General features: G+C 40.2%; 1 protein-coding gene across 2 annotated transcripts in view; it reads left to right on the forward strand.

The window, feature by feature from the left end:
* sema3g (semaphorin 3G) overlaps positions 1-13,399 on the forward strand; it is a 67,276-nt gene that overhangs the window by 23,457 nt on the left and 30,420 nt on the right. For both annotated transcript variants that reach the window (XM_085258973.1, XM_085258972.1), the window contains exons 3-4: positions 4,412-4,474; positions 11,141-11,260. In XM_085258973.1, coding sequence (XP_085115099.1) covers positions 4,412-4,474; positions 11,141-11,260 — 183 coding nt within the window. The remainder of the gene's footprint in view (positions 1-4,411; positions 4,475-11,140; positions 11,261-13,399) is intronic.

The following is a 13,399-nucleotide window of genomic DNA, read 5'->3' on the forward strand; positions in this document are numbered from 1 at the left end:
AAACAGGATATAATTTCATCTAACTGTGTTACTTTGGAGCAAGAATGTACTGCAAATTTGCATCAATATTTAAATTTCCACTAGGATGTCCAGTTTACTCTGTGTTCCATTAAACTGGTTTCTAGTACATAGTGAACAAAAACAACCCTTTCAAACCAAAGTCCCCGGTGTGCTACAGCACTTAGCTAAGAACAGCGGTGCGTGTACATGGGTCAGAGAGACTGATGACATGAAGTGAATGGGTGAATGGGGAATTTAAGTACGCAGGAAGCCAGATGTCGCTCACCGTATCTACCTCTTAATTTTCCATCCCTCTCTCGCATTCTCTCACAGCTCTCTGTCTTGGCTCGTGATCACACACGGTGTTTGCCGACAAAGTGCGCTGTGAGCGGTGTGAGGTTTAACAACCATGTTTCTAAAGGAGCCGGCCATTGTGAGTTCAGTAAAAGAAATTTTTACAAGATTAAGGACATCTGCCAAATCATCCATAAACCAGCACTCGAAGAAAGAAATTTTGTTTAACTTCAACTTTAGTTTGTCCTCACATGAGGGAGCATCGCTAAGAGAAAGTATGCCTAACTCCAGAAGCACAGCATGTCCCACAGCTTATCCCTTTTTACAACATGATTTTACATCATGCTGTAAAATCACATCCTTCTTAGTTTAGCTAGTCAGTTTAATATGCACCCCTTTCTCATTTAACCTGCCAAATGTTTCCCTCAGCATGCATGAGTGTGCAAAGATCTTCCCAAATATGGTGAAAAAATCCAAAAGTTACAATTAAAAGTTTGGTCTGAATAGTGATCTTACAAATTTTACTTAAATGTGAGAAGAACTCAGTCAACTGCTCCAACAACGAGATTCAAAGAGAGCTATTAGCTGAAACTTGCCGTCTTTCAGCACAGTGTACAGTATTTTCTTAAATCTAAAGTATCCTGGACAAGTGGAGGACCAAAAAAGATCTACAGCAGATGAACGGTATGAAAGTCACGCCCTTAACAAAAAGGGAAAAAAATACCTCCAAGGACCTGAAACAGAATATGGGAGCTATGTCTGGCCCATCTGGTGGTCCATCTACTGTTTACTTAAGCTTCATCAGACATGGTCTCAGTGGAAGGGTGGCTGTCAAGAAGTCATTCTTAAGGAAGGGAAACTGGGAGAAAAGGCTGAGGTATGCCAAACTACACAACAGGCAGATTGAAAATCAGTGCCAACAGGTCTTATAGAGCGATGAATCCAAATTTGAACGTTTTCGTTCAAGTCATCCTCAGTCGGAGGTCAGGAAAGAGGTACAACAGTAAGTGTCTATAACCATCTGTAAAACACTGTGAAGGCTCTGGCATGGTTTGGGGCTCCATTTCAGTGATTTTGGAGATCTTATCAAAATTGATGGAAATATTAAAACAGAAAAGTGGCATCAGAGTTTGATCCACCATGCAAAACCATTGGGAAACACATTGCCAATGCAGTAAAAGCATACCTGGATAGAAAAACACACAGTGGAACACTACCAGTTAAGGGCCTCCCCAGAGCCCGGACCTCAACAGTGTTGAAGCAGTGTGGGATCATCTTGACAAAGAACAGAACAAAAAGCAGAAACATCCAAAGAAGAGCTTTGAAACTATTCATGAAGACTACCTAAAGAAATTACAAGGAAGACTTTTTCATAGTACTGCATATTGTAGCTTTTCAACTTAATCTTTGCCCATAAAAGTCTACAGTATATATCTGTTATATAATCCCAGTTTGGTGCCCTCTATAAATCTGACCAGCAGTGCAGTAATGCAGGGTGATTTAATTCTAAACTCAAGGCTTTAGTCGAATAAAAATCAGATGGCATTAACTCGGTCCATGTTGCATGTGTCAGCCCAGAACTGGCTCCACTACGGTTTGAATCACATCAGGAAAGTGGAAAAATTTCCGTAATGATAATTACCAAGGGAAAACTAAAACAAATAATAATTTAGTACATCTAAATGTTTCACGTGATCGAATAAATATTCCACTTGCTCCATGCGAAAAGATAAACACGTTTGATTGGTATTTGATATCCCGTCTTTGAAAAATGTATATGAAATCTTCACTCTTGCTTTTCTGGCTTGAAAATGTGGCTGGCTGTCAAAAACATTGTTTTTCAGCAAGTTTAGACAACTGGTTTACTTTGCAGAGTTTTTGGTTACACACTACAGTGTATATTGTGTGTTTCCTTGGAGATTGTGGAGATGGCATCTAACCCAAAGAGTGATCTCTTTGGCCCGAAAAGAGCACAGCGTAAAACGTGATGTGTTGATAAAAGTGGTGGTTGTGTTGACATTTAAATCAGTATTTAAATCTTCTTAGAGAGACGATTTAAATACTGAGCAGGTTTTAAAGGACTCGTAATGTTTTCTTTTAGTATTTAAATCAAGTTTTCATTTACATCTTGCCTTGGCTCTGTGTTGCTATGCAGAGATGTCAGATTATTTTGTGCATAAATGCAAAAAAAAGCTACATACAGCACATAAAACGTGTTGTGTTTGATGAATAAAACAATAAAATGCATACATCTGGCATTTATGGTCTCAAAATTAAGGAGCACTTTAAGACCCTCTTGACTGTGTATATATTAAAAAATGTTGAAACAGACCATAATCAAGCCAAACTTTAGCCTGATCCACAGAATACATTGTTTCCAGTTGATTTCTACCATTGCAAGCCAGCTTGTGGAGTTGTAAATGACAAATGAATCAGCAATAGTGTCCATTTCATACTAAGATTTGTCTCCAATACATTTTTGATTAGGAAGCTGGAAAAGAATTGGATGAAGCATGTCACCACTCACACGGCTGTGGTGAGAATTCATGTTTCTGCTCAACTAAACAGTTTCCATCTACGTTCAGCTGCAGTGTACACACTGGCTGGATTTGTTTAAACTAAATGAAGCACACTATTTCGGAACAGCTCCAGGAGGTAGTTGGGATGGACGGCTAGTTTACAAAGCGCTAAACCTTCATCTAGGAGACCAAAAGGCTTTCTTTATGGATCCCAGTGCTAAACAATGTGCATCAATTTAGTTTTTCATTATGATAAACATCCATCAACATAATGCTCTTTGATAACAGTGACTTTCGCAGTGGCACTCAGTGCATGTGCACATGCTGTTCATCCACGCGCTGAGCGCAATCAGACATGGTGAAGCAAGTCGGGACCATTTGTTTTCCCCTCCGGTTGCTAACATCCCGCTAAGGCAGTTTCCTGTTAGATCAGACAAAGACTTATTGTCTCAGAGAAACTCGTGGTAGTACACAAACACTATGACTTTACACACCCCACTGAAGCTCAGCTCAAACCGACTTGGGCTTTTCTCTTCAGTGGCAGTGTGAAAACTAGCCCCATTGTTTAAAGTCCAAATTTTACCTCATGCTTCTCTGAGATTCACCTCATTGGATTATCCAATTTGCAGACTGAGAGGAAGACTCTGGGAGTTTCCTAATCTATGCTGTGAGAACTTGTGTTTTATTATAGCTCCAGATGGTGTTGAAATGATACTCTTAAGGTGGCTGAACACTTTTCTCCCTGCTTATCTATAGCCAGAAATCTAATTTCCTGTCTTGGCACAGAAAAAGAAAGTCTTGAACTCTTTCAGACATCTGTGTAGTATGTTAGTGTAGCCTATGTACAGTACATGCAAGATTTGCTCTTCGGACCAAGCGAATGGAAAATTTCAACCAAAAGACTTACATTGTGGTCTAAAGATTGTTCAGCGCTGTGGAAGTAGAGGAGAGGGACAATGACACACAGAGCATTACATCATTCATCAGAAGCATTTCTTTCCACAAGCCTTTGGCCTTGCATCGTCACTAAGAAGACATTGCTGTTGATCATTATAAATGCGTTTGTTTTACTGTGAGGGCCTCAAAAGGACCTTCTTTCACTGTCATATCAAAAACTTGGGGAAAATTCAAACCAAATCATCTGCGTGGCTTGAAAGAAAAACTTTATATAGCTCAGTTTTTGATGTTTTTAATTTATTTCTTGTGATAGTTATGATTCAGTGTGTGGCTCTGGCTTCTGGTGTTGGAGTGGAAAGTACATTTTTGCCTTGTCACACACAGGGTTTCAGCTTTACAAGCCAAAAGTTAACGCCTAACATCTTTGGCTGCCCACTGGAAAGCCTTGTTTCATCATTTGTGGATGAGCTGTTCTCCTCAATTTGCTTCTAACTGCTACAAAAGTTGAATTTTTGAGGAAGATAATTTGCATTTAACGACTCAATGACTGATATTTCTGTTCTATCCCACCAAAGTCGCTCCAAGAAAAAATGACATTTGGCAGTATGGCTGAGTAAGGCGGTTCTTTGCATTACAGTATTTGATAGTTATGAGGTCATTAATCATCAAACTAATTTTTCTGTGTCCCCGTTTTCTCATAGATCTTCTGGCCTCCATTACCTGGCAACAGAGAAGACTGCATTCAGACAGGGAAGGACCCACAGGTAGCTTTTTAACATTGTTAATATCTGCTTGTTTTAACATGGCTATTTTAATTTTCATTGCAATATGGTGATTTAATGGCAAACTTATTTTTTTCAAAATGAGCGCTTCAAAAGGCACGACTACATCCAGTGTTTTTTCTGTCTCCTTTGTTTCCACTTTTGTTCTTCAAATGGACACTTGGGGGCGTCTCTGTTGCCTGGCTGGCTTTAAATGGGTGTTGTCAGTTTGGCTACGTCCATCAGCGTGGTTCAAACATACCCAAAGAGCTAGAGTTTAGAGCATTCATGGTCTTGACACTTTCATGCCCAGTCCTGCCTCACCTTCCCTTTAATTCCTCTCACGTTTCCATTCTTCAGGGATTACCTGACCTGTGCACGTCTTCCAAGCTGCTGGTTATTCCCTATAAAGTTTTGATGTCCACCTTTAGAGTCTTATCCTTGTTTCCAGAAACTTGGACTCTGACTGTGCATTGCTGCCAAAAATCTCATCAGAACCTCTCCATAAATGTGCCTGAGTTGGCTCATGGTGCTCAGAAGCTCTTTATTCAATAAACTGCCTCCACTATGACAGAGGGATGGCTCTCTCCAGCTTCCCAAGTTTGACTTTAGGCTCCAAATGATTCTGAAGGCTCACGATCCAAATCCTGCATTCAGAGTTCAGTTGGGTTTACATTTTGTTTAGTTTAAAACAAGATTTTATTAGGTTTGAAAACTAGGATGCAAAATATTTACAATGCTTTTCATTAACAGCAGTCCTCAAATGGTGTGTTATGAAGGGAGGAGCAGAGCGTTCCTCTAGGGCTACTAAGTGTGCAGTAAATGGGATAGCTTGACAGTTTGGTGCCATGTTGTGTTGTGCTGACACTGCAGTTTCCTGCCTTAAGGCAAGTCATATTTTGCCTTAAAAGATAGTAAACTATTAAAAGTAAGCATTTTAATGAGTTAGGAACCAAACAAGTTTCTCTGTATTGAAGTCTACATCAGAGGGAAGTTGAGGGAAAAGATTTTTGTTGTTCATTAGAGCTCTTAATAAAGACTTCAGTGAAGGATGCCAGGGAAGTAGGAATATAGAGAGGTAGGAGGAGAAGGAGGAGGGAAAAACATAGTGATTTACTATCTGGGCGCTGACACAGAAGCCCAAAGCTGGAAGGACATTTCTCATCCACATATATGTGTTTAAACCTATAGTCAACTACCTACAGTCAAGGAAATGTAGCACTCGGGTTTAACATTGGGTTTAAAAATGAAAACATATCAGTATGTTATTAATATTAGGAAAATGTCCATTATGAAATCTATTTATTTTGAAAATGATCCTAAACTAAAGCATTATTGCATAAATATAAACATGAAATATGTGACTGAATGTAACACATCTTTAATAAGAAGAGTCAATAAATTTTAACATAGAAAAATGGGATCTCCACAGTCCACAGACATGCAGTTCAAAGGGTTAGATTAGCTGGTGATTTTAGATTGTTCACATTGTGACTGTGAGTGTGAACAGTTGTCTGTCTCTCCGTGTTTCTGCTCAACTAAACATTTGATTTTTTTAAATTGAAAGGAAGGAAGTCATAAGTTACGATGATAGAAGTCATAAACTGGTTTCAGAGCTGATCCTGGCAAAGTTTATTGGATTTAAAAATCTGACTGGCAGCAGGACACATGAGCTGCTAACAATCATCTTTAAATACAAAAGAAAAATGATGACAGAGGAAATTAACAATAATATATCAAACTGAATTTGATTGAAATAAAGAAAAGATTATTTCAAGCAAGAAAGCTTATTATCCAAATGGCATCATGTCATAAGTTCTAAGAAACTTTAGATCAACTCAGTGCTTTTTTGGAAGGAAGGATGTAAGGAAGTAGGAAAGAAAGGACTGGAGGAAGGAAGGAGGCAAGTTTATTAGAGTGTGGTTGATTTAATGAGACATCGTTGCATTTGGTTCCAGTTGGAGAAGCAAATGGTACTGTTGGTTAACACACACACTCAGACACACACTCAGACACACACAAACACACGCCAAAATGAACACATAGTGTAAGAGTTATAAAAGCACAGCAATTTTTGTACCCTTTTGTGCTTATGGCAAGGAGTTTGACAGCCCCTCCATCTGGAAGTGGTTAGATATTATGTGTGTGTCTGTAAGTATGTGTAGTCTCTGTGTTTGAAGTGGCAGGTGTGTCATGGGTGTCTTATATCACCTTTATTAGGTGTTTCCTCTACAGGCCGCTCATACGGTGCTGGATGTGTGTGCGCTACTGTACTCTCTTTAGTGGAGAAGTGATGTCACGATCCATTATTACACAGGTCTGAAAACCAGCTGTGTGAAACTTTACCTTACTGGTACCAAAGGAGCCGTATTGATTGTGTGTTTCCCTACACGGGAAATAAATTGAGATATTTGACAGTTTTTGTTAAACTGCACCGCCACCTTTATGCATTCCTTCACATATCTCCTTTACTGTGTGTTTCTGGGCTTTTTTTGGTGTCAAATGAGATGGATTACTGCGGCGTCCTATATAATCTACAAAGCAAAAGACATACACACTGAACACACACACACACAGGCGCATGTGTTACAACTTATACGGTTATTGTCAGAAAGCGATAAAGGTTGAAAGGTGAAAGGTCTTTGGACTTTAGTGTGTGGCTGTTTGGTGATTTAGGGAGAAAGGTCCAATCACACTGAGGAAAATCAGGTTAAAAATACAGTTCATAATTTATAGAGAATGTATTTTAATCTTTGGAATAATCCTTGTTACACAAAGTAAAAAAAAGCAATGAAATGCAGTTTTCCTTCTCAGCACATTGCAGTAGAATGAATATCTTCAGCATCCACATCCTGACATCATGACACTGAAACTCGGTGGAAATAAATAAATGTGTTTATCTTATCTCCTTAATGAAAGTCTGTCTCCATACTGTTCTACTGACACGTGCCTACCACCTAAAACATGTTGTTACTGATAGTGTTTCCTCCCAGAATCACAACCTCATGGCCTTCACCACCATTAATCACAGCTCACACAAATAAATACCAGGCAGAAGGGAAGGGAGGCGGACAGCAGCTTCTGCTAAACATGTAGTGTCTTGTTTTAAATTTTCCTCCACTTGCCGCTGGGTTGATGATCAAATCAATTCATCGCTGCCAGGAATTGTCACAGTGTTGTTCCTATGGTGCACAAACAAAGCTTTCCAGGGATTAAATCACTGAGATCAAGAACACAGGTGTTAGGATTGCAAAGTTGACATCTGAGGGTGCATATTTGAAGCATGAATTCTTTATGTAGGCTCCAAAAATCAATTGTGCACTCACTGCTCTGCTTTTTTTCTTTAATGGCAGCCCTGATAGTGTCAGTATTCCAACATTTCTTGTAGAAAGACCTGATTATGTCAAGATCCCAAGCATAAAGAATTCTGGGTTTTAAAAAATAAATAAACGTTTGATAAATAATGCGCTCAGACTCCCAAGCTATGATAACATCAAAGCCTTTGGCCTCCAGATTGGAGCTTCTGCAAAAGCTCCTCTCGATTGCGTTTCATTGTTTGTGTTAATATAAATCTCAATAAGATGCACCAAATGTCTGTAACTGTTCAGAATGACTTTTAAGTTCTCCAAGAAGCCACAAAGGTCTCCACACAGGAGTTTCGTGTCTTGACTGAGCTCAACCGACTGAGCTTGACATTGCTCAATCGAGAAAAGTCGTTTCTTTGAGGATCAAACAGCAACTGAGACCAAAGACTTGAACACACCATTCAGCTGTCCAGCTTTGAACTGCCTGCACAGTGTTTTTGTGTGTCTGTATTTATGTAGGAGGTCCTGTTCACTGTAGCGTTATACATGCGCATATTTGTGTGCATGTGTGTGCGTGCGTGTGCGTGTGTACAAATGTGTTGGTCCTCACTTCCTGTTAGTATTACAGAATAACAGATTTCTTTCTGTTGAACATTGGCTGTTTATACTGGAAACTGCTCTCCATGTCCAAACCTGCCTCTCCCTACCCGGGTCAGTCATCCTCAAACATATTTGGCTGCTGCTGGAGCTTTCTCTGTGGTTTGCTCCATGTTAGCTGTAGCTTTGTGTTCCAAGGACACGGGTAATTAATGGACCAGTGACCGCAAAATTAAATTTCTCCAATCAGCATCTCACTGGTGCCTCAAACTTTCAAGCAGTCCTCCTCAAATGTGATCCCCTCTTCCAAAATGAGGTATTATTGGCAAAAAAATAACCCTGGACGACCACACAGTGCATAACTGACCTTCCAGGATTAAACATAATACTAAAGTACATGCCACAATAAGCCCAGGAGATACATTTCTGATTGCAATTCTATCTTTTAGTTAGTTTAAACATAGTTGGTCTCCATTCACCTTTCTTTGTTTCTTCAACTTCTGTTTTTTTACTTCAAATTGACTGAAAAATATGTTAAATATAGCAAAATATGTTAAATATAGTATATTGTGCACACTACAAGTAGGAAGGTAGATGTCAAATAAAACTAAGAAAAGGTTTCTCTTTCCAGTAGCACCCTGCAAATGTTTCACTGTCACTTTGAAATCTTGTACTATTAATGAAAGTAAACTGCTTTACTCCTGTATGATCCAAATTAATAACCTTATTCAGTGGGAAAAGAGGTTTAGTGCTGCAAATTGCAAAGCTCTGCCAGAGATTTGGCAGGGATCTTATTTGCTTAAGTTAATGATACTTTTGTCTCAGAGCAAAAGATTAAAAGGTCACTGTCTAAAATGCTGTACATTCTTCTTTCCAAATACCAGGTTACACAAATGTGGTTTCTGTGGGTAATTTCAGATCTTTAAGTGTGGAAGCACTGTTGCTGAGAACACATTTTGGAGGGCGGCAACCTTCTCTTGTTAATTAAAGGTTAATACGAGCACATTACATGCTTTTGTTTTCACCATCTTGCCCTAACCATGACTTTTTATGTGGTAAATTTCAGCCCTGGCCGTTGTTACGACTACTCCCCGAGATCTCCCAGTGAGACAAAACCAGATTTAGTAATCAAACATCTTCATTTTCTGTTAAACACCACTCCCTTTATTGCCACTTAATCCCAGTAAGCCCACACAGAACTGTGAAACCAAACGTCCCAGAGTGGGAGAGACATATTTCCTCTTTTCAACATTTCAATTCGCTCTTTTCTCAGGGCCACACAGATCTTCAGATGACTGCCCGAGTACAAGCACAGAAACGCAGGAGGGGAAGGTTTCTACTCATTTCCAATAGGCTACGTGGGCTGTGCTGTTTGTCTTCTTACAACCACAAAATTAAATTTACGTCTTAATTTTGTCCCTTTAGAAGACGATTCCAACAGGCTGGAGATAAATTATAAGCAAGTAAAACAACACTAATTTAGGATAAATAACTGAGGGGACGCGGTGTCCGAAAACCTTTAAAAGCTATGCCAAACTGGCTCAATGATATCCCATCATCCTCACTGGAAACAGAATGTTTGAAATCTAGACGCTTGTACATCGAAAAACCAGTAGTACATTTAGATTTGCTGAAAACATTTTTAATATAAATGCGTTTTCTGTTTTTCACTTGCCTGGTTTTGTTTGAAACACAGAAATTATCCAGTGGAGGAGAGTAATATAATGATGTAAACTGTTTCTCTTATTGCAGTGACATGGTTTACATCAGGTCTGCAACGAAGCACTCGGGGAAACGATCAGAGGCGGTTTCAGGTCCAACTGCAGCATCGAGAGGGACAGGGGCCAAATGCACAGCATGGCAGATTTACTCGACACATGCACTTGTAAAAACACAAAGACTAGCAAATGCACACATGTGGAGATCAAGATGGCACACGCAGAAAAACCTTCACCAACACTCTAGTATCTAACTCTCAGTCAAGCACGCTTATGCAGACACAGACACACACACACACACACTTTAGGCACTGATTGTGCAGATGACTTTGACCTGCGAGTGATCGCTGCCCGATCCTTTCTTTCCTCAGGCTGACACCCGTTTTGTCTGCTGCTTTGTTACACAAAGGAAAGAGGAAGTAGTCATGCCCTCTGCTTCCTCTGCAACTCTGTGTATCATAAAAAGGTCTTAATACTCATTTCCTTAGTCACTACTTCTATTGTTCCTGTCATGTGTCACCAATCTCTGTTTTTAGGACCTTTAACTTGAATTTCTTCTGAATTTCCTTCAGTTACAGACTGCCTGATAAAGCAGGAGCAGCTTCTAGTCTTCCTTTCCGATTTGATCTCTTCCTGATTCTATATTTTTTCTCTTCTCTTTCTTGTTGCTGTTGTCAAAAGTTGAATTTAGATTTATTGCTGAACTCTTCATCTTATCCTCTACATAACCACAAACGTTTTATACCAAACCACCAGAATTATCTACCACATTTTAACACGGGCTCCCAGGATTTTCTTGGGTTTCATGAGTTCCTTTGACCTGAATATGATGAATTTCCTTCTTTATCATCGCTTTGGCGAACATCCAAAAATCACAGATACCACTCCTGGATGGAGGCTATCACATTTCATCTTTCTCAGGGCTCAGGACAACATTTGGTATCAATAAGCTTGTTGGTTTCTCTTTGGTACCCTCAGCTTGTCTGCAGTTTGTTAACATATTTGAAATACAGATTTTTAACCTGACTGTGTGTTTGTGTGCTTTGCAGACAGAGTGTGCCAACTTTGTTCGCCTGCTGCAGCCCTACAATCGTACGCACCTCCTGGCTTGTGGCACTGGTGCCTTCCAGCCCATGTGTGCCTTCATCTATGTCGGGCACAGAGGAGAGGTAAGAAGGGTTTAAGATGGGCTGCGGGTGGTGGTGGTGGTGGCTGTGGGCTGCTACTGCTTCTTATAGAACTCTGGACATCTGCAGATTGTCTTGGGCAGCTGATTATCTGACTGCATCCACCATTCAGCAGAAAATAGAAAAACATGCACTGACAATCAGTTACCTAAATACAGCCACAAACCCCTCAAAACACAGACATGCAAACACATATATCAGCTGGGGTTGCTGATGAAAGCTCTGTGGTGTGCAGCTGTCACGGTTGTGGGAAACTCCTATTTTAGTGTGAACTGCACTCACTCTGCATTTTTGGGAACTGTAAATTATACATGCTTTTTATGCACTGTGTAGTTATTAGCAGTTTGAGCTGCAACTTTAGAAACTCTGAATATATATTTCACATCACAATTTAATAAGAGCCTGACTTCTCACCTCCACATAACTGACCAATCACAGCACTGAATGCTGTAACGCACTCTGGCAGGTTACGCTGAGAACTTTTATTGCTTCTCTCTCTTTTTAAAATACACATACAAAAACACTTTACTGATCGCTAATTTGTTTATATGCACATGCAGCGGGCATGGATCAATATATTTCATTACACTGACCTACATTTCAGCTCTACTTTTTACGTTTTCTTTGACGTCCACTAAAAGTCTTCTGCCTGGGGTGCATACGTAGCTGTTGCAATGAAATGTAAAGCCTCAGTGGACGAGTCTGTGGCCACACAAAAATTGGCAGGCATGTGGAGGTCCACCAACCATTTTGCGCACCGTGTGATGATGAAATTTATATCATTTGGACCCAAGAAGACCCCAGCAGACTCACAAGTACAGAAAGTATAATCAAGGCTTAAGTCGGACATATAAAGATACAATTGGCCTGAATTTTCCTGGAAATGACTGTCGATGATGTATATTTTGAGACTGCTGAAAGACAGTAATATACAATCAAACCACCAAGCCAAATAGTAAGAGAGTTCAAAAAGATGGGTGTTACTTTCTGCACACTTTTCCATTGGTCATCAAACATATTGTCCAGTGACTCTTAAAATGTTCATTTGAAATTAATTTGTCAATACTAAGTAAATGAACACTGACTAAAGGCCAGTTAATCAAAAATTTACAGTTGACATGATAATGAAAGGTAGGTGGCCTTACTACTTCTCAGTAGAAAAGCATGGCACCATACAAAAGAAATAGTGTATATGTATGAGATGATACAAGGAACGACTGGGTGGCCTCAAAGCTGTGGAGGAAATCAGTCTAATGGAGCAAATGGGGTTGGTGCCAATGTGGCTTTTCAGAAAAACACAGTTCAGACTGACTGGGGTCTGTGCACAGATCCCTGAGGTTCAATGTTAATTCTCTACAGGCAGCTCTACCATGAGTTTTTCTGCAGGCCACTCAGCCGCAGCATTAAACCCTCTATACATCTTTTCAAATGCACAGGCTGGCTCTCAGATGCTCAGCTGAGTGGAAACCTCTGCAGACTCTCAGACTTGGAGCCACTTAAAGGACAAGAATGTATGAATGGAGCTATTAAGACAGACTCTCTTTAACGGCACTTGAACAGATCCTTGCCCAGTGTGCTGCCCTGTAGGGCCCAGCAGGAGAGGGTCAGTCTTTAGGGAAGGGGGGAGGTGGATGTTGGCAAAGCGCTCTGTTAGGGAAATGAGACAGTGGGATGGGAGAGTGCCAACCTTGTAGAATGTGTGTTGATTTGTGTGTGTGGCTTGTGTGTGCATATAAAGCACAGGAAGTGCATTTTTCCTTTTCTGTTATGGATTTAGGTGCTTGACACAGCGTGTGTTCTCCTTAGCGGTGTCATTTTCTTCCTCCCCCCTGATCTGTCATCCCGAGTGTGGTTTTTGAACTCTGGGTTTTATGGCACATCATGGAAAATGGAATACATATTTCTCTGTTCATGTTAAATAATTTAGCTCAGAGACAATATACAGTGGTCTGCGTGGCTCAAAACTGGGGAAACAAACACTGGAGGTAGAAACAGTTCAGCAGAATCCTTGTTAAGGGTTGCGATGCATTTGGGAGCAGAGCAGAAATGTAGGCCACATGTTTTAAACTGCAGCCTCCTGGGAAGTGCAGGAGTTTCTTCCCCCAGTGCAACTAAGCAACA

This window comes from Mchenga conophoros, linkage group LG20 (genome assembly GCF_057382185.1).
Source record: "Mchenga conophoros isolate Kocher_MC1m ecotype Shallow Benthic linkage group LG20, M_conophoros_male_GT1.1, whole genome shotgun sequence".
Taxonomy (NCBI): Eukaryota; Metazoa; Chordata; class Actinopteri; order Cichliformes; family Cichlidae; genus Mchenga; species Mchenga conophoros.